General features: G+C 51.2%; 1 protein-coding gene across 11 annotated transcripts in view; it reads right to left on the minus strand.

Moving 5' to 3' along the window:
• Positions 1-20,515, minus strand: part of MMD2 (monocyte to macrophage differentiation associated 2) — a 42,700-nt gene extending 22,185 nt beyond the window's left edge. For 6 of the 11 annotated variants that reach the window (XR_014306407.1, XR_014306408.1, XR_014306409.1 and 3 more), the window contains exon 1: positions 20,078-20,218. Coding sequence is in view for 5 of the 11 variants with exons in the window: in XM_082714209.1 (XP_082570335.1) it covers positions 20,078-20,124 (47 nt within the window). In the remaining 6 variants the exon portion in view is untranslated. Of the gene's footprint in view, positions 1-6,896; positions 7,263-8,283; positions 8,500-19,535; positions 19,802-20,077 lie in introns of those variants that run through there. The other 5 variants (XM_082714206.1, XM_082714203.1, XM_082714204.1 and 2 more) reach the window with 5 other exon arrangements.
• Between the last annotated feature and the right edge of the window lie 620 nt (positions 20,516-21,135).

The raw sequence follows: 21,135 nt of genomic DNA on the forward strand, positions 1-21,135 counted from the left end.
AGGTAGGCACTGTGTTCATTTTGATAGATGCCGCCCAAAAGCCCCCAAGAGGGCTGGTGCCAACGAGGCTGAGGGCGGGCAGAGGCCAACTGTGCAGAGACACCGCCGACGTCTTTCTCCAAGGTGGGAAACCGAGTCTGGGGCCGAGGGAGCACTTGTCCACCTGCCACCAGGCACAGCCCGGCCCAGCCACTCTCTCCTCTGCTCCCTTAACAAACACCAGTAAGCTACCCACGGTGCCAGCCACACGGGTTCAAGGGCGACATCGCGTTGCCGTGGCAACCCACGATGGGCAGCTCTTTATTTGTTTCTGGGTTTCACAAAACCCTCCTTGTCTCTGCCCCGTGCTCCAGCCACTGAACAGGAGAACGGCGGGCGAGAAAAAGGCTGGGAGACGAGAGCCCAGGGCCCCGGGGCAAACGCCCAAAAAACAGAGTTCCCACAACCCTCCAGAACCAAGAACTTTTTCTTTACCTCCTTGTGGCCTACTTTCTTCCTTCAGAGCCTCTAGGCAGTCATTTCTGAAGAGAACAACGAATTGTTTTATTTAGGCTGTCACTTTTCCTTTGCATTTACATATAGTATAATTTCTTGCCTTTTTTTGCTACCCAGTATTATGAGCTCAGGCAAATGGAGACTGACGTCACCACCACCACAATCAAGATTAATAACAGATCTTGGGCGCCTGGGTGGCTCAGTGGGTTAAGCCGCTGCCTTCGGCTCAGGTCATGATCTCAGGGTCCTGGGATCGAGTCCCTCATCGGGCTCTCTGCTCAGCAGGGAGCCTGCTTCCCTCTCTCTCTCTCTCTGCCTGCCTCTCCATCTACTTGTGATTTCTCTCTGTCAATAAATAAATAAAATCTTTAAAAAAAAAAAGATTAATAACAGATCCTTCATCCTCCCCAAACACCCACACACATGGGGTCCCTGATTACCCCTCCCCAGGCGCGTAACCACCACCCTGTTCTCTGCCCCTATAGCTTTGTCTTTCTACGTGTAAATGCCCTCGCAGGGTTGGCCTGCAGCAGTTTTGTTTTTGGGTTTTTTTTTTTTAATGTCTAAAAAGAATTTATTTTATAAAGTCAAGTGCTTTCAGGTGGGAAGAAATGGCTCTGAATGCCAAGCAGGGATTTACTTAGTTCTACTTAAAATACATCTAAGGGGGCACCTGGGTGGCTCCGTCAGTTAAGCATCTGCCTTCGGTTAGGTCATGGTCTGGGGGTCCTGGGGTCGAGCCCCACATCAGGCTCCCTGCTCAGCGGGAAGCCTGCTTCTCCCTCTCCAGTTCCACTCTGCTTGTGTTCCCTCTCTTGCTGTCTCTCTCTGTCAAAAGAATAAATAAAATCTTTAAAAAATAAAATAAAATCATCTAAGATAAACTTGTTTTATACAAGGAGAAAATGGGCCTTCCTAAATCACACATTACTGTTCTTGGCGATTATTCTCAGCACTTCCATCCTATCTCTCTGTCTCTCTTTTTTTTTTTTTTTTCCTGCATAGCCTTTTGAGTTTGGCTTTTTTTACTGGGCATCATGTATGTGAGGTCCATCCGTGTTGTCACTGTGTTCCGATGCCTCCTTCCTTTTTACTGCTGAGTCCTATTCTGTCCTCTGGACATACAACAGCTTGTTTATCCGTTTCCCAGTAGAGAGATAAGGGACTCGTTTTTAACAGATGAAGCATATAGATAAAATTGAGAATGTTCTAGAACAGAGCTGACAGGCAAGGAGCAGCCTTCCAGATTTTGGGACGTTCCTCTCCAAAGAGTTGATATTTCCAGGAGGCTGTTACTAGTTAAACTAAAGGAGGGAAGTGAGCCTTTCTGCCTCCTCTCTGAAGAACAGAATCACCATTCTGTGGCCAACCCTTCTGCTTAGATAACCGCGGGGCCATGGCATTTGTGAGGGAAGGGGAAGGCAACTCCACATGGAGAGCTCCCATACAGAGTCAGGATCCAGAGTCCACACCAGCAGGGAGGCAAGGACAGAGGCTGAATTCCATTCTAAACAGATGAAGTCAGGGATTTGGAGCTGGGCATAGCTGCATGGAAAATCTCTGCAGAGTTACTTAGGTGCTTGGAGACCTGGGGGGAAATTACTTCCCTTCTCTGCACTGCAGCTTCCTTGTAAAAAAAAAAAAAAAAAAAAAAAAAAAAAAAGGAGACACTACTACCAACCCTACAGGTACCATGAGGTGATATGGCTCAAAAGTGGGGCACCTGGATGGTTCACTCAGTTAAGCAACTGACTCTTGATTTTGGCTCAGGTCATGATCTCATGGGTCATGGAATTGAGCCCCATGGCAGGCTTTGAGCTCAGTGGGGAGTCTGCTTCTCCCTCTCCCTCTACCCCTCCCCCTGTTCATGTTCTCCCTCTCTCTAAAATAAGTAAGTCTTCTTTTTTTTTAAGATTTTATTATTTATTTGACAGAGAGAGATCACAAATAGGCAGAGAGGCAGGCAGAGAGAGAGAGAGGAGGAAGCAGACTCCCTGCTGAGCAGAGAGCCCAATGCGGGACTCGATCCCAGGACCCTGAGATCATGACCCGAGCCAAAGGCAGTGGCTTAACCCACTGAGCCACCCAGGTGCCCCTAAAATAAGTAAGTCTTCTTAAAAAAATGGCTCAAGAGGCCACAAGAATAGACATACTTTTCACCTCTTCCTGGAGAGCCCAAAGAGCCCAGGCACCATTTTTCTTACTGATGGTTGACCCACCCATGTACCTCCCATTAAAGCCCACCACATCCTGGCAATGTAGATATTATTATTCCAATTTGAAGGTGAGGCCATACAAGGTTAGGCCAGTGGTTCTCAACCTCGGCTGCACAAGGACGGGCAGGTCAAAAAAACCGTGATCCACCCATATGATAGGATAGTACTCAGTGGTAAAAGGGAAGGACATTCTGATATCTGCTACGCATACAAACCTCAAGCATGGGATGCTGTCCCATGAGTGGAAGAAGCCAGACACAAAAGGTCTCATATTATATGGTTCTATTTATACGAAATATCCAGAATAGGCCAATCCGTAATGACAGAGATTAGAGGTTGCCGCAGGCTGGAAGGAGCAACCACTTAATGGGTACAGGATCTCCTTTTAGGGGGATTTGCCATTCACTTTAAAATGGCAAATTTGGGGACGCCTGGGTGGCTCAGTTGGTTGGACAACTGCCTTCGGCTCAGGTCATGATCCCGGAGTCCCGGGATCGAGTCCCACATCGGGTCCCAGCTCCATGGGGAGTCTGCTTCTCCCTCTGACCTTCTCCTCGCTCATGCTCTCTCACTGTCTCTCTCTCAAATAAATAAATAAAAATCTTTTAAAAAAAAGCATAAAATGGCAAATTTGGGGGGGCACATGGGTGGCTCAATCAGTTGGGCATCTGATTCTTGATCTCAGCTCAGGTCCTGATCTCAGGGTTGTGAGTTCAAACTTTGTGTTGGGGTCCACACTGGGCGTGCAGCCTACTTTAAAATGAAATAAAATAGGAAATTCCATATGTCAATTTCACCTTAATTTTTTTTTTAATGCTAAGGAAAAAAATCACCTAGGAAGCTTTTAAACACGCCAATGCCCCCAGCTACATCCCAGATCAAATCATCTGGAATCTCTAGAGCTCTATGGCTGGGACCCAGGCATCAGTATTAAAGCTGGAACATTAGTGGGCCGCTGAGACAGAGAAGCACTGAGTGAGGTACATGAAAAGCCCAAGCTGGAAAAATCCCAGTAAAGGAGTTAATCTGAACGTCTAACAGTAGATCAGTGGTAAAGGCATCCAAAGATGCCTGGGAAAAAAAGAGAAGAGGTGGATGGTATTGGGGTTTCTGGTCACAGAGGACTTTGGCTGCCCCTTATTTCTTTGAACTTGTAGGACTGGGTGGGAGATAAAAGGAGATTTCCCATTGCCCTATACTGTCTGAATTTTTATGGGATTATATTCAAGGTCTTTGTGTGTAATTAGAAGTCAGTTTTTTTAACTGTGTAATGACATGGGAAATGTTTGCCATATATCTTTCATCAGGTGGGAAAGTGACTATATAACTTATTATGATTATAGTAAGGTCAAAATATGTATACAGATGGAAGAAGTCCCATTAATGCACGAAAATGAAATACATATTTGTGGTGAGGCCATAGGATTCACTCTTTTTTTTTTTAAGATTTTATTTATTTATTTGACAGAGAGAGAGATCACTAGTAGAGAGGCAGGCAGAGAGAGAGAGAGAGAGAGAAGCAGGCTCCCTGCTGAGCAAAGAGCTCTATGCGGGACTCGATCCCAGGACCCTGAGATCATGACCTGAGCCAAAGGCAGCAGCTTAACCCACTGAGCGACCCAGGCGCCCCATAGGATTCACTCTGGATGGCATTTTTCTTCTTAAGAATTCATTTAAGGGGGGCACCTGAGCATCAGTGGGTTAAGCCTCTGCCTTCGGTTCAGGTCATGATTCCAGAGTCCTGGGATCGAGCCCCGCATCAGTCTCTCTGCTCAGTGGGAGCCTGCTTCCCCCTCTCTGTCTCTCTGCCTACTTGTGCTCTCTGTCTGTCAAATAAATAGATAAAACCTTAAAAAAAATTCATTTAAGGGTTTGGAGGGAAGAATGCCTATCAGATTACAGTGTTGTATCATGGGCTGGGAGAGATAATGGTTATGGGTGAGAATGCCCTTCCTTAGGAGACACATGCTGACGTGTTGGAGGATAAGTGTCCGGATGCCTGGAATTTATCCTCGAAAGGTTCAGAGAGAAGAGAAAGTGATAAAGCCACCATTGCAAAAGGTTAATATCCAGTGACTCTAAGTGAATGGTGCTCATGAACTTTTCTTGCAACTTTTTAAAAAAGATTTTTATTTATTTATCTATTTAATAGACTGAGAGAGTTCACAAGTAGGCAGAGAGGCAGGCAGAGAGAGAGAGGGAAGCAGGCTCACCGCTGAGCAGAGAGCCCGATGTGGGGCTGGATCCCAGGACCCTGAGATCATGACCTGAGCAGAAGGCAGAGGCTTAACCCACTGAGCCACCCAGGCGGCCCTTCTTGCAACTTTTTGATACACATTCAAAATCTTTCTGAATCAAAAGTTGGGGAAACTTCTCTTAGGGTCACTATGCCAATGCTTTTATGATGTAAAGACTGCAACAACAGAAGACCAGTCCTCTGCTGGGAGGTGATGTCACAGACACGATGGGATGGTCACAGAGAAGACAGCAGTGGGAACTTCTGGAGCCCAAAGGGCAGCAGGAAAGGAGTGGGAAGGTGGAGGAGTGCTCAGAGGCTGGAGGTGGGGGGGTCCGCCAGGCTGGAGTGGGAGCTGGGCCTGTGGCAGGGGTCAGGAGGCAATCCCAGTCCCAGGATCCCAGCGCTGCAGCTCCAGAACCTTTCCTGACTCATTCCCCAGGAAACTGACCCTGCGCTCAGTGCACAGCTGCCCAGAATAAAGGAAGTCCTGGAGGACAACATCTGGAGTTAGGCTGTCTACCCATGTCCCCCTACTCTTGTAGGGCTGACAGAGCTTTCTCAGCGGCTGCAAAATGTTGCCTTATCCCCATGACTCCCTAAAGACATTATCAATGCACCTCGGTATTACAGATCTCAAATCTGAACATTTTTAACTGATCATGAAAAGGAGAAGATAACGTGACTTTATAAAATGTTTGCATTGGCTCTCCCACTGTCCACAAGACAACAACCATACTTCCCAATACATTTCCAGTTATCAGCTTTGGAACTAGCTGGATGGGAAGGTGGGTAAGTAGACCGGAGAGAGGCAAGCGGCTTGATAGGCAAGTAACTAGGTAAGTGGATTTTTGTCTGGAAGGTTGGGTGGATGGATCCACGAATGGGAAGATGGGGGATGGATGGATGGATGGATGGATGGATGGATGGAGGGCTGGGTGAGTATGTGAGTAGGAGAGATAGGCACACAGCTTGGTAGAAAAAGAAGTGTATAGGTAGACGCAAAGTTGTCTGAATGGACGGAAGGATGGATGGCAGAAAATCTGTTTTCCAAGAGGAACACCAAATCACTTTCAAGTGTTTCCTTCAAGTAAATTATGCTTAGCTGAGGCTCAGTGTTCTGCCTAATATAGCACCGGAGTCCCAGGAGATGCCTGTTCCAGTCCTGTCTTAAAGTGGCAAGGGCTTTCCCTTCCCTCCTCCTGCCTGAGCCTTGCTCAAAGTGAGCAGGTCCGAGATTCTGACTGCCCTCTCTCTTACACAAGGATTCAGAGACGCTGAACTACAGGCTAGGAAGTAGTGCCGCTGAGATGTGAGCCCAGACCTTCAGACTTCTGGTTTATTCTCTGCACTGCACTCACGCCCCCTTTCAGCCCTGTCTTTGGTTCTGCCATCAGTCTTTTACATGATAGTATAACATATCTGGGCATCCTCTCCAGAATGGAGAATCTGGAGGCAAAGAATGGAAGGGACAAAGCCCTCTCCCAGCTCCTAAAATCACTGCTTCATTGGCCAGTGGTCACAGCAACCCTGGTCACAAGTGGCCCACCATCCCCAGTCCCCCCCCAAGCCCCAGCTTTGTCAGTCCCTCCCATCTTAGAAAGTCTAACACCAAGACTCAAAGATCTCATACACCCGGGCAAAACCCTGGTCACAACACAAGAACAAAAAGAGCCTGTGTCCCATGGGGACCTGCTTCTTTTGTTTCCTATCCCTGCCTTAGACCCCACAATTTCCCCCACCCCAAAAAAGCCCTCCCCATGGCCCATAGTCATCATGTTTCTGGGCCTCCCACATATCTTTTCTTCTGCCTAAAAATCCCTTCCCCTCCTCTCTAGCTGGAGAACTCCTATTCAGCCTTCAAAGCCCAGGTCCAAAGGCCCCTCTGAAAAGCTTTTCTTGATCCTTACACCCCCATCTGGACTGGAGAGTAAACAGCTCTCTCTCACCTGTAGGTCTCTGCACAAGCCGCTGCTGTCATGGACCCCTTCTTTCTCTTCCTGGGGCATTCCTAGGCAGAGAGAGTGGCTCCTTTCTTTGGACTCCCACAATTGCCCTTGCAACGCTTATCATAGCACCTGCGACATGGCCGTGGGTGCTTCAGGGTCGGTCTTGGCCCCCAAACTGCAAACAAGGGCCTGTCCCCAATTTACCTTCATCTTCCTGGTACCAGGGCACAGGCAGGCATGCAACAGGTAAGGCCCATGTCAACTACCTGAATCGCCCATCATCTCAGTGTTTATGAAGTCATTACGACTTGAGAGATAACAAGTTAAGAAAAGTCCCGGCTTTTAAAACCTTCCAAAAATTTTGGAGCAGACAGACTCCTGAGACGTCTGGGTCAATCCAGCCAGGATGAGAGGTTAGTCCAAGGTCATGCAACCAAAGAGACGGGCCCAGGAGCTGAACGGGAAAAGCAGAAGATGTGATGGGGAACCCTACGGGAGAGACCTCGGAGAGAAGGGTGGGAAACACTACTTTTTTTCCCTTATATTTCTGCATTCATTGTTTCACCAGTTCCAGTGTCCATCTACTACATCAGTAATTTTTTAAAATCTCATAAAAAAAAAAAATCTTAAACACGGAAGTCCGTATTTGGAATCCGTATTCGAGACCAGGCGTTCTCAAAAGGACCGCATCAGAGTTGGGGGGAGGGAAGCGGCTGGTCGCAAGGAGAATGCTGGAAACTACCCAAAAATGCTCATCCAGGGCAGGAGGGACAGAAACTGAGGGAGCCATACCATGGAACGGCGGACTGGGTGGACAGGCCGGCAGCTGCACAGGGAACCCGGCGCGCATCTGAGACACGGCGCTGGACCACGGTACCGCTCTTCGGCTCTATTTCTAGAAATTTCAAAGAATCAGCCACAGGAGGCTTTGGTGATAAAAACCTGGACAATGGGTACCCTCGGGAGTGGGGGACAGTGTCTGGAGCGCGCCTAAGGGGGGGTGTCTGGTACTGTTTGACACTTTGATCTAGGTGCTGATTCCCCAGCGGGTCTAGGGTTTGAAAGGCAGGCTCTCCTGTAGGTTATCATCCCGCAGAAGCCCGCAGAGCAGCCCCACGCTCCCGAGGGCTAGGTCTGGGTGGGGTCTGAAAAGGGATGCTTTTCGGGGTGCCTGGCTGGCTCAGTGGGTGAAGCATGGAATACCTGACCTCAGGGTTGTGGGTTCAAGCCCTACATTAGGTGTAGAGATTACTTAAAAATAAAATATTTTTTAAAAAGAGGGGTGGAGGATTGCTTTTTAAACCATTTCTGCCCCAGGCAGGGCCGAGGGTGGCTGACCTGCCGGGTACCCACCGCCTGGACCCCCCAGCACATCCCAGCTGCTCACCGCCCCTCTTGTCAGGTCCAGCCTTAGAGCTGCTGCAGTTTCTCCCTCTCCTCCCAGCCCAGGCCCAGGGCTGTAGCCCCCAGAGAGAAGCCGCCTTCCTCTCCCAGGAAAACTAGAGCGGCCGGCCCTTCCGGACGGGGCCGTGCCTGGCAGCGGGCAGCCCTGGGATCCCAGGACAGAGGACTAAAGAGATGCGTCCAGGCTTCCACACAAAAGGGGATCTGTCTGTCTGTCCCACAGAGGCCAGGGCAGCCGAGGGCCAAGCTGGCCCTGGGCCCTGAGAGCCTCCCCTTCTCCAGCTTGGCCCCAGGATGCTTCTTTGTGTCCATTCATGAATGCAGGCCCCTCCTGGGTGCAGACAGCATTTTGGCTCAGGCTTTGGGAGAGAGTTTTTGGGCCGGTGCCTCCCCACAGTGGTCTCAAGATCAAAATCCCCGGGGAAAGCGAGTGGGAACAGGAAGGGGGAAACTGAGGAAGGGGTGAGAAGGGGACAGGGGAACTCTGTCACCGTCTGTAGGAGGGAACACAGGCCTCAGGGCATTCCATGTGGACAGCACCTGGAGGTGTGTACCTGGAAGGACTGGCCGGACAGACCTGGACAGACCCCAGCCCCAGCGCCGTACCCTCCCTGCGGCTCCCTGGGGAACGTCCTCCCCTCTAGGATAATGAGAGTCCCCATCTCTGAAGCAGGGACCACCCCTGTCCCCTGCCTCACTGAAGTTGCTGGAAGACAGCAAGTGAGAGACCTTTTGAACCAGAAATCCTAGGTTGGGCGGGGGGCCTTCCACAGTCCTTGCAACAAAAGCAGAGGCAAGCCCACCCCCCCCACCCAAGCGCGCAATGGTTTACTGCCTGTGGCACTCGGCCTATGCCAGGGACACAGTGAGCCGAGGAGGGTGCCAGGCCTCTGTGCCCAGTGGGGAGCATCCGACACCTGCCCCACACGGCCTCCCAAGCAGAACCAGCTTGCTTCCTAACAAACCCCTCGGCGGCTGCGTGCCCTTCCCTGGGCTCATTCCCCACTCTCTTGATGTGCCTTGGGATCGCCTCTCACACTCGCTGCTTGCCTTTGGGTCCTTGTCTTGGGGTCTGCTGCTGGGGAGACCCAAACTCAGGCGGCTTATCTGTGACTTAAGAGTCGGCCTCTCCGGACACCAGCCACAAGGCCCCCGGGCAAGCAAGCACCATCACTTCTCGGTGCGTCCAGTCCCATCTGGGGATGCGGCTGTGACACCAGAAGGCTTGTTTGTATAGCACTCCACGGTTCGCAAGGCTCGCTCACACCCCACCCCCTGGCTGCTCCGGGCGACAGCTGCCTGAGCCTGGGACCTACACCTGCTCGGTTCACTGACGCTTTCCCTGGGGCAGAGCCTGAAATGAATCTGAAGTCACTCCTCACCTCCCCTCCAAAGCCCTCGGAGCTTGCGGGGGCGGGGGCGGGGGGGGGGGCGGCGATGCTTCCTAGCCCATTTTTCCAAAGAGGAAATGAGGCTCATAAAGGCGGCCAGCAGAGTACAGCCAGACCCTGACTTAGGGATGCAAGGGCTTCTCGGGGACCATGGCTCTGGCTCTGCCACCAAAACGCGTGGCCTGCAGCCTCCCGCAGACGAGGCTGCCCTGGCCTCCCTGACCCATCCCCATCTCGGTGGTCTTCCCCTCCCTGCTACCACGATGGGACTACAATCCAGAACATCCCCCGTGAGAGCTCATGGAAAACATCTCTTTCATAGTGACGGCCCCTGGAACGACTAGCCCTGCCAACCTAGTGTCACCGACGGCCCTCCTGGGACAGGCAGAACCACAGGAACTCCGAAGCAGAGGGCGGGGGATATGCAGAAGCTGGATTTTCACCCAGTTCCATTACCTATGACCAAGATTCAGGCACCCATCCCTGAGCACGGAGGCTGCCTGCTAGGAGATCTACACCTCTCTGGGACCAAAGGCACACATACACACACATGTACACACACATGTGCACACACACACACTCACAATCTTAGAATATCTACTCTACAAACAGACTCATTCACTTTGTCCTCCGGAGGCCTTTCTTGCCCAAAAATGAACCATGGTTTTCTCTTGGATGAATAATGAAGATCCCACCACTTGGGTACACTAAGTGCAGAGAAGTTTGCGGGGGGGGGGGGGGGGCAGGTGGGGGGATGGTGCTGAGCAGCCGGATATTCAAAAGGAGCCAAGGGACCCCAAGATCAATCTTGGCATCAGCGGAAATGGGGAAGTCAGATGTCTAACACCCCCCCCGGAGAGACGCACGGTGAAGTGTCTTGCCTTTCTGGCCAAGAACGTGATCCTGAACCTGATCTAGCCTCCACAGGTATGCTAGCTAACACAGCGCGAGCCCCATGTGGTTAAGGAATTACACTTTCTCTAAAACTAGGTAAAAGTTATAATTCAAGCGCATCAGTAGCACAAGGGAATTATCGCCAACACTCTCAGGTTAGGGAAAACCTGTCCTCACCAGCTAGAGATGTGCACTGAAATCAGACCCTCCGGGATTTGTCCTCAAATATGGTGGCAGAGAGAAGAAAGATGAAGCAACTTTGGCGAAACGTTGGTAACCGTCAAGTTCAGGCTACAGGGCGTAGGGGGTTCATTCTTCTCTCTGCTTTTATGAATGAAAGTTTTCATCAGGTGAGGACTGGAGTATTTACACAATCGCAAAGTAATCCCTCCCCGCAAAGGCTACCAATTACCGAAACCAACAATAACTTTTATAGACAGAAAACCTGGAGGACGTCAACATGAGCAAGCAATTGGGGTTCACTGCCCGTTACGAGGCGCCTAGAAGGACTGGCATCGCTTCCACCAAAAACATGGAGACCAAAAACATGGAGCCTCAGTCTAACCACGAGACCCCCCAAACAGAGCCCAGGGACCCCCACACTGGGACAGCCTCCAGAACACCTGGCCTGGACACCTCGGGCCCAGGAAACATGGACGTCTGACAGGAAGATGGGGGGTGAATTCTGGATTTGATGAGGTTAAGGAAACAGCACAGGGCACCCCGAATCGGACTTGGCAGCCAGGACAGTGATGGGGCAAAGAGGCAAAGTCGGAATCTGGAAGGTTCATGAAATAACCTTGCATCGATGTTCACATTCCTTTTTTTTTTTCCTCCTCTTTCCCTCGCATTTAATAAATGACCTACATATGTGCCCGTTTTCAGCTAGGTTTCATTTATTTATTTATCTTCTTTTTTTTCATCATGGTAAAATATTCTCAGTGTAGAATTTACTGTCTTAACCAGTTTTCAGGGTCCAGTTCAGGGGTGACAAACACGTTCACCCTGTTGAGAAGCCGCCACCACTATCGGGCTCCAGAATGTTCCATTCCCCCCCACACTGAGACTCTCTCCCCAGGACACACTGACCCCCACCCCCTCCTCAGGAGACGCAACAAGCTGCAATCCTATCTGATGGCACTCTCTTTCCTTTTTGGCCACACCTGCCTCCTCTCACTCCACTGGGCTCAGGTGGAACCACACACCATCACCCCTGACAAGCCATGCCTGACTCCCAAACTCCATGCTCCAAAGGATCTAGACTTGACATAGCCCTTCCCCCCTGACCCCGGTGACAGGCTCAGGAGTGGCCATGCGATCCAAGCCAGGACACAGACACTCGAATCCAGGATAGTGGTGATCCTGCCAGGAAAGAGAAACTCTGGGTCCACAAAGGCTGCGAGCAGTCCAGACAATGCAGCCCCCAGAGGAAAGAGAGCCCAGAGACAAAGAGAGACAGCCCGGGTCCTCTTTGAGACCCTGGATCCAGCTGCACCTGAACCCAGACACTCCTGAACTTTTTCAGTTCTGGACACAAACTCGTTTCTTTTTTCTGATGTTCCCTTCTCTCTCTACCTCCCTTCCTCTGTCCTGCCTTCCTTCTCTCTCCTCTAAGCCAGTTCAAGTTGAGGTTTTCTGTTATTACTTACACCTGAGAGTACATGGCTGACCCTCAAGCACCAGCCCCCCCACCCCCAAGCCCCGGGCACTCGAGCAGAAACCGTGCCCATCTTTCCCTGCATGCTTGTCAACATTTCAATTCTGCCATCACTCACATGGTATTATTGGGAAACTGAGTCCTCCCCTAAAGCATGAGCTTCCATATGTCTCGGATGGAGCCCGCGATTCTGCATTTCTGACAAGCACTAGGTGACGCCAGTGTAACTGATCCATGGAGAACCCTGCAGAGCAGCCTTAGAGGGTCCTGCTCTCACCAACACCCACAAACCAACTTAAAGGATCCTCATGCATCTGGGTCACGGGGGATCCAGTGCTCATCACTGGCAACAGTCCGAGCTATCGCCCCAGCCATCTACTTTAACCCAAGCAAGACCCAGGAGAGGACTTCTCCACCTCTCTTGTCCCGTGTCCTTGAGACCAAAGACAATTGCAAACCCATACAGTGGAGTACTGTTCAGCCCTAAAGAGGAAGGAAACTCAGACACAAGGGATGAACCTTGCGGACATTCTGCAGAGTGAAATAAGCCAGCCACAAAAGGACAAACGCTATATGACTCTACTTACGAGAGATCCCCAGAGTCATCGGAGTCCCAGAGACCGAAAGCAGACGGTGGTGCCAGGGGCCGGGGGAGGAGAGGCAGGAAGGGGGTATGTGATGGGACCAGAGTGGGAGTGATGATGCACAGTGACGTGAACGAGCTTTTATGCCCCTGAACAGGACACCTAAAAACGGCTAAGATGGTAAATGCAATGTTAGGTATACTTTATCACATTAAGAAAGAAAAGACCGTGTCCATGTGCTGTGGAGGTCTGTGGGTGACACCAGATAACGGGGAGGACATGGCCAGCCCCAGTGCTGAGGTCAGAGGGAAGCCCCATTAACCCATCCATCAAAGCCTTGCTCTCGGGAGACATGGCACACGGGTGCCTACCCGAGAGTCACTGCCCAGCGGTCTCAGCCGCCGTGTCCCACTCTGCCCATGGTTCCAGGCTCCATATATACTCAGGACCTGACCCAGAATTCCCAACAGGGGCACATGGCAGCCAAGGAACACCATGCACGATTCATAAATTCGTATCAACCCTGAACTTGCCCTCATCGGGGCCCGATGTGCCCACCAGAGACATGATACCTACTCTTCACCTTGGCTCTAGAGGTGAGAAGTTTCCTTTTCATAAGAGGAGACTCCATCACACTTGCAAAAAAATAAAATAAAATAAAATAAAAATACTTCAGCTGTACTTAAGCCCTTAAATAAACAAAATACACATACTTTATTTTACGTAAATACTTTCTGACTTCAAGTTTTATGCTTATTAATCTTCATTTGTATTTTGCCTTTCAAATTTAAGAAAAGTTTGGATACTCTAGAGTATCAATTTTTTATATATTTGGTTTACTTTATAATTGTGGGGTATCTTTTATTTTTATTTATTTATTTTTTAAAGATTTTATTTATTTGATGGAGAGAGAACACATGCAGGGGGAGCAGGAGAGGGAGAAGCAGGCTCCCTGTTGAGCAGGGAGCACAATATGGGACTCGATCCCAAGACCCCAATATCATGACCTGAGCCAAGGCAGATGCTTATTAACTGACTGAGTCATCCAAGCGCCCCTAGATTTGATTTAAATAACCACAGGTAGGGCCACGTGGATGGTTCAGTGGGTTAAGTGTCTGACTCTTGGTCTCAGCTCAAGTCTTGATCTCAGGGTTGTGGGTTCAAACCCAGCGTCACCCTCCATACTGGGCATGGAGCAGACTCTAATTACTTAATTAATTTAAATAAATAAATAAATAGATAGATAGATAGATAAATAAATAAAGAGCCACAGGTGGCCTAGTGCGACTGCCCTGAATCACACAACTCTAGATGATTACTAGAACCCAACTTAAAGGGAAAATCTTGAGTGGAAATAACATAATTAATGATTTTGCTGCAATGAAGAGAAAAATAACTGGTATGAAATATACAGCAATGAACAAATTATGCATGCCTCTATCTTACTCCCCATTCAGGCACGGCTGGTCCAGCCATAAATGCCAAGGCACCCGCGGCCAGCCTTCAACCGCCCGAGGTCCATGCTTTACCAGAGTGTTCCATTTTTGTCATTATAGGAGTATATTTGCCCAAGAGGACAGAACCTGTTTTGTTGAAAAGCCTGTTAGCTAGATTTTCAACTTAAAATATTCAGACATATGGTGTGTGGCCTTCCCGCAGGACACTTGCTCTGGCCCCATCATTGCTCAGGACGGGCCTGTCGGTGAACGAAGGAGGCCGCACACAGAGAGCACGAGCTCTGGCCCTGTGCCACAAACACAGGTGACCGTAGGGATCGAGATCCCCATGGCTGTGTGGGAGGCAGAAAAGAAAAGCACGGTCCAGATGTGAACCTCACTATGTGCTCTGGGACCAGGAGCAAACCATGTAAGGATAAAAAACAGTAACTCCTGGGGCGCCTGGGTGGCTCAGTGGGTTAAAGCCTCTGCCTTCAGCTCAGGTCATGATCCCAGGGTCCTGGGATCGAGCCCCGCATCGGGCTCTCTGCTCGGCGGGAGCCTGCTTCCCCTCTCTCTCTCTGCCTGCCTCTCTGCCTACTTGTGATCTCTGCCTGTCAAATAAATAAACAAACAAACAAACAAACAAAAACACAGTAACTTCTGCCCCCAACAGCTAAGGGCCAAAGGAGATGGTGAAAGGAAGGTGCACGGTCCAAGAAGGGTGCCATGGCTCAGTGACAAAGTTGCCTACTTAAGAGAACCCAGCAAAGAGATGAGCAGAATCAGAACACAAGCTCCAAGCTCCTTCCACTCCTGCTCCCCAAGGATACCACTGTGGGAAGAGCTGGGCCCTGACCTTCATGTGGCCTTAGCGGCAACTTCAAACCCGTGGCAAGAACAGAGCGATGGGGGCCATTCCTGGGGGCACCCCAAGACCTGGTCCTTATAAACTGGGCAGTCAGTGAGCATCACAGGAAACTGAGACCCACAGGTGTTGGCTAATGCCCAGAGGTTAATTTCCTTGCCCAAAGGTGCACAGCCACTAGTCATTCACCAGATCTAACTGGTACCTACTCAGATGACAGGTGCTATTCTGGGCCCCAGGGAGGCAACAATGGGCACAGACAGCGGAGACGACTCTTCCCAGCCTCCCTTGAAGGAAGGCGTGGCCACATGCGTAAGTCTCCCCCTGGGAATGGGAACTGTCTTGTAGGACACGGAGAATCCAGCTTGGTTTTCTTCCCAAGTCAAGAATTAGAACACTGCCAGGACCCAGAAGCACCCTGTGTATTCTCCCCTCCCTTAGAGGTAACCACTGAGCTGATTTTGCAATAATCGTGTTCTTGCTTTCCACGTACCTTCCTTCCTCTGCATTCCTAAACGACAGTTGGTTTGCGTGTTTTTAAGCGTTGAATGATGGGATTCATACCTTCCTTTGTGTTTTGCTATCGCTCAACACATCTATGAGATCTATCAACACGGCTGACTGAACGGGAAAGTCACCCTCCTGCAGGGTCTTTATGGATATCTACCATGCTACCGATGACCTTTGGGATGTCTCCAGGTCTTGCTTATCACGAACGACACTGATGAGAAAATCCTTGTCCGTTTCCAGTGACGCACGTGTGCACAGGCTCCTCCAGGGAAGATCCCCAACGACAAACGAGCAGCTTTTGCAAAACAATCGGTCTTTTTACACTTTGTGTCCTCTTGTTTGTCTTTTTCTCATTGTAATTGTTTACATGTTCTGGACGTTAATTATCTTGGTGGGTAAATGTGCTGCAAATAGATCCTTCAAATTTACTTCCTTCATGGCATTTTTCAGTGACTAGAAATCCATAATTCTTGGGGTGCCTGGGTGGCTCAGTGGGTTAAAGCCTCTGCCTTCGGCTCAGGTCATGATCCCAGGGGTCCTGGGATCAAGCCCCACATCAGGCTCTCTGCTCCGCGGGGAGCCTCCTTCCTCCTCTTTCTCTGCCTGCCTCTCTGCCTACTTGAAATCTCTGTCAAATAAATAAATAAAATATTTCTTAAAAATCCATAATTCTTAATGCAGTCTGGTTTACCCATCTACCCTGTAATGATCTTAACTTTTTGTGCCTTCAGAAATCTTTACCTAACACGAAATCCAAAAGATAGTCTTTCCTATTTTCTAAAAGTTTTCATTTTTTAAAAATTTCACTTCTAAGATTTTTAATCCATCCAGAAATGCGGTAGGGCTCCAGTTTCACGGTTTCTGTCTGGATAACGAATTGTCTCAGTACCGTTTATTCAATGGACGAGGCTTGCCTCGTCTGATCAGCAATACTACCTTTCTCAAAAACCAATGTCTTTATAGGCATGAATCTGTTTCTGCCCTCTTTATTCTGTTCCACTGGCCAATCTGCCTAGCCCTGCACCAACACTACAGTCTTTAATTCCTATAGCTTCATAATAAATGTATTTCTTGATCTAGGCAGACCATTCAAGGGTTCCGGTTAGAACCTGAAAGATGAGCTGGTCCAACCACCCAATGAAAAACAGAGGCTCAACAAGAAAAAACATCTTTTACAGTATCATACGGCATTTAACTCGGAACAAGGTTAAGGGCTGAATGGTTGTGTTCTCCCTCCTCCCCACAAAAAATTCTTTTTTTCTTTTTAAGAGATTTTATTTGACAGAGAGTGAGATCACAAGAAACAGAGAGGCAGAGAGGGGGGAAGCAGGCTCCCTGCTGAGCAGAGAGCCTGATGTGGGGCTTGATCCCAGGACCCTGAGATCATGACCTGAGTCGAAGGCAGAGGCTTAACCCACTGAGCCACCCAGGCGCCCCCACACACACAAAAAACTCTTACGCTGAAATCTTATTTCCAGTATGATGGCATCTGGAGGTGGGACATGTAGGACATAATTAGTTCAAGGGGATGGGGCCCTCATGAAAGAGATTAGTGCCCTTCTAAGAGGCCAGAGAGCGGCTCCTTCTCTTTCTGCCACATGAAGATACAACAAGAAGTCTGTAGTCCGTAACCCAAAAGATGGCCCTCGCCAGGACCCAATCATGCCAGCACCCTGATCTCAGACCTCCAGCCTCCAGAACTACGAGAAATCATTTTCTATTGTTTATAAGCCATCAGTCTATGGTGCTTCCTTACAGCAGCCTGAACTAAATGAAACAAACGCACATCTCTCGTCCTGGAGGATACTCCTGTGCTATTGAACACGGCAGCCGCCGGGCACGTCGGGCTCTTGAGCACTTGAAAAAGAGCTAGTTCAAACCGAGATGGGCCATGAGTATAAAATACACAAATAGATCTCAAAGACTTGCTGAGAGAATGAAATGAAAAGAGAATGTTAAGTATCTCATGAATGATCCATTCATATTGATGACATGTTGAAATGCAACATTTTGCATATTAAGGATCAATTACAATACATTCTTTAAGTAATTTCACTGTTTTTTGCCTTAGAAAATCAATCACACTAAATTGAATGGCTACTAAAAAACGTACAATTACGCATGTGGCTGGTGTGACATTTCTTTTTTTTTTTTTTTTTTTTTTTTTTTTGGTGTGACATTTCTACTGGATGACGCTAGCTCATACTATTAAAGTCACTCAATCAGGAAGCCTTTATTAAGAACCTAACTTGTGGGCTGTGCCAGGGTAAGGGCCATGCCACAAGGAAGGGAACAGAAATAGTTCTAATTGATGTCCTCTACTTCCTCCCTGGACTTGTCACCCATAGAACAGAACCGAAAAAGCTCCTGGTCCAGCCCCTGGCACAGCTGGAGAGCTCTAACCCAGCCAGGGAGGGCAGCACCAGAGTCCAAATCTACAGCTCATTCAGAACAACCCTCCTGTCCTTACAAATCAACCAGCAGAGATCCAGAGAGGTTGAGACACTGACCCGAGACCACACAGCAGATGCAGGACAGGCGAAGGCCCATGGTACCATGGAACAGGCTTCAGAGCTCATTCTGCGCCTGTTTGCACCTGCGGCCTCAAGTCCTGGAATCTGCCCTTTCCTTCCAGCGAACCCTCTACCAACTTCTACCTCAGAATAGCATACAGGACCATTGAGAACAAGCCTTTGAAAATCCAAGTGCCCATATCAGAGAGGATTCCATGGATTGGGGCAGCCAGTCCTTCCCACCTTCCAGGCAAATGAAAACCCACAAGAACTTCCCCATGTGCCCCCTTCCAGTGGGACTCCCCAACCTCACGAAGAAGACATGCACAGCCTCCCCCCTACCCATGCCATGCTCAGCCTGGACATCTCTGATCAAGCTCTGCCATCTGACCAGAACGTGTGGAGACCTCCTGGGGACAGGGACCCTCAGCAATTGTCAGGAGACAATGAGCCACATAGATGTGAATATCAAAAATGATGCCACTCTGGGGCGCCTGGGTGGCTCAGCGGGTTAAAGCCTCTCCCTTCGGCTCTGGTCGTGATCTCAGGGTCCTGGGATAGAGCCCCATATTAGGCTCTCTGCCCAGCAGGGAGCCTGTTTCTCTCTAACTGGCTGCCTCTCTGCCTACTTGTGGTCTTTCTCTGTCAAATAAATAAATGGGATCTTTAAAAAAAAAAAAAAAAAAAGATGCCACTCTGTCTCAAATTCACCCCCTGCCTACCCCACCCAGAAGCAGCAGACCCAAGGGGGAGGGCAAAAAGTCAGCAGAGCAGGCTAAGTGCCCCCCCTGGGTGCCCAAGCACAGGCAAACGCCCACACTCCTGAAACAGCTTGTCCTCCCTCAAGACCTCTAGGGGCTGAGGGCTACTTCTAGGAAAGGTTTTCCTGCCGGCTTTCAGGCAAGCAGACCCCAAAAAATCTCAGAGAAACTTAATGGTTATGAACCTCCCCCATTTAACTTGTAATCAGTGCAAGGTGGAGCTTGGCTTCCACTCCGCAGTCCGGCGGGGCGGGGAGGGGGGGGGGTATCTGCCATCACCATTTTAGGAGAAACTGAGCCTCAGGGCTGTGAAAATGCCAAGATGGACAAGCAGCAATCCCTGGGTTTTAAGCCTCAGTTTCCCCACCTAAAAAAGAGCTTTAAACTCATTCCTCCAGTTGTCATGGGGGCGGTGAAGGCTGGGGGGGGGGGAGTGGGGGCGCGGTGATGGAAAGGGCAGTGTAGGGGGTACTGGGGGAACCCCGCTGGGGCGTGCCAACACCTTTTCTCATTAACAGAAACACCGGATAAAACTGAGCGATTACTCTGCTCCGGGAGCCACGCAAAGTGCCTCACGGGGTGCCCAGGGACGGGGACGTTCATTATCCCCGTTTTGCAGACCTGGAAATTGAGGTTCCGGGAGATGAAGCGACTCGCCTCGGGGCTCGCCGCCAGGAGAGCAGGCGCTGGGAACCCGCGCTCCTTCCGCTCCGCGGCGCAAAGCTGGGCGGCGAGACTCTCCCAAAGACCGCCAAGTCTCCTTGCTGGTTTCTTCCGGCCGAAGCTAGGGTCCATTTGTCAACTCGAATTCTCCGCGCCGCGGGGGGAGCGAGGCCGGCGGCGCCGGGCGGGTAGAGAGCCTCGGCCGCCCCTCCCCGCGCGCCCCCTCCCCGCGCATCCCCTTCCGGGCCCCCCCCCGACCGCGCGCGCGCGCGTCCCCTTCCCCGCGCGCCCCTCCCCGTGCGGTCCGCTCCCCGCGCGCCCCCTCCCCGCGCGTTCCCCCTCCCGCGCGCGTCCCCTTCCCGGCTCGCCCCCTCCCCTCCCCTTCTCCCCGCGCGCCCTTCCCCGTGCGGTCCGCTCCCCACGCGTCCCCCTCCCGCGCGCGTTCCCTTCCCCGCGCGCCCCCTCTCCTCCCCTTTTCCCCACGCGCCCCCAAACCTCACCTCGCGTACTTCGTCTTCTGGAAATCCAAGAGCCTGGGAGCGAACATCGCGGCGGTTCCATCAGCACCCAGCCCGAGGCTCCGACAACCGGCGCGAGGCGGGAGCGCGGGAGGCAGGGAGGGAGGCGCGGGGCGCGGGAGCAGCAGGTAGGCGGGCGCGGGGCGGGGGCCGGCCGGGGGGCGCGCGGAGCCCGAGCTGGAGCCGAGCCAAGCCGGAGCCGGAGACGCCGACGCCAAATCCCTAGCAGATGGGGCGGGGGCGGAGCCGGCGGGGGGGCTCCGGGCCAATCGCCTTAGTCCCCTCGGCCGCGGCCCCCTCCCGGAGCCCCGCAGACCCCTCCTGCCCTGGCTGGCTAGGGGAGGAGGAGGGGCGATAGGGAGGGATGGGGGCTTCCCCTTGGAGCCCCTTCCCTCCCTCTCCGGGTGTGCCCTCCCCCGGTAGTTTCCAGAGCGAGGTCACGGCCTGCTAGACGGAGCCCCGCTGTCCTCGGCCGGGACTGGGCTGGAAAGGGAGCGGACACTGCTGGCGCGCCAGGCGTCCAGGCCCCCGGCGTGGCCGGCCGGGGGAGTGGACTTGTAGCTCGCGCTTCCCCCAAGGCCAGCGCCTGCTGCTTCCGAGCGCCTGCGAGGCGCGACGGCCCATGGGATCCGCCCGGGAATGGCCGCAGTCTCTGGCGGAACCTCTCCACTCCCAGAGACTGTGACTCTAGGAACCCTCACGACCCCCAGACAGGGGCACGCGCATTTTAGTGTCGGATCGCAGCGTACCCACGATCTGCCCACTCACCCCCCCCCCCCATCTTCTACGAAATGCAGCTCTCTCCTTTAGGAGACCTTGGTTCGGGTTATAGGCTGTGGGAAACCACCAACAGGAGCGGATGACACTTTTGGGGACTGAAGGAAGCAGAAGAGCCGTCACCATGGAAAGACAGGTGTCTAAACTGAAAGGCAGGCACCTCCTTCCCCCCTCCTCTCTCTTCCCTTCGGTTCCCAAACCCCAGCTCCCTGTGATTTTAAATAACAAGGCTTTCTTTGAGATCCTAGTACACATTCAGGAAA

Source organism: Mustela nivalis, assembly GCF_964662115.1.
Source record: "Mustela nivalis genome assembly, chromosome: 19".
Classification (NCBI taxonomy): domain Eukaryota; kingdom Metazoa; phylum Chordata; class Mammalia; order Carnivora; family Mustelidae; genus Mustela; species Mustela nivalis.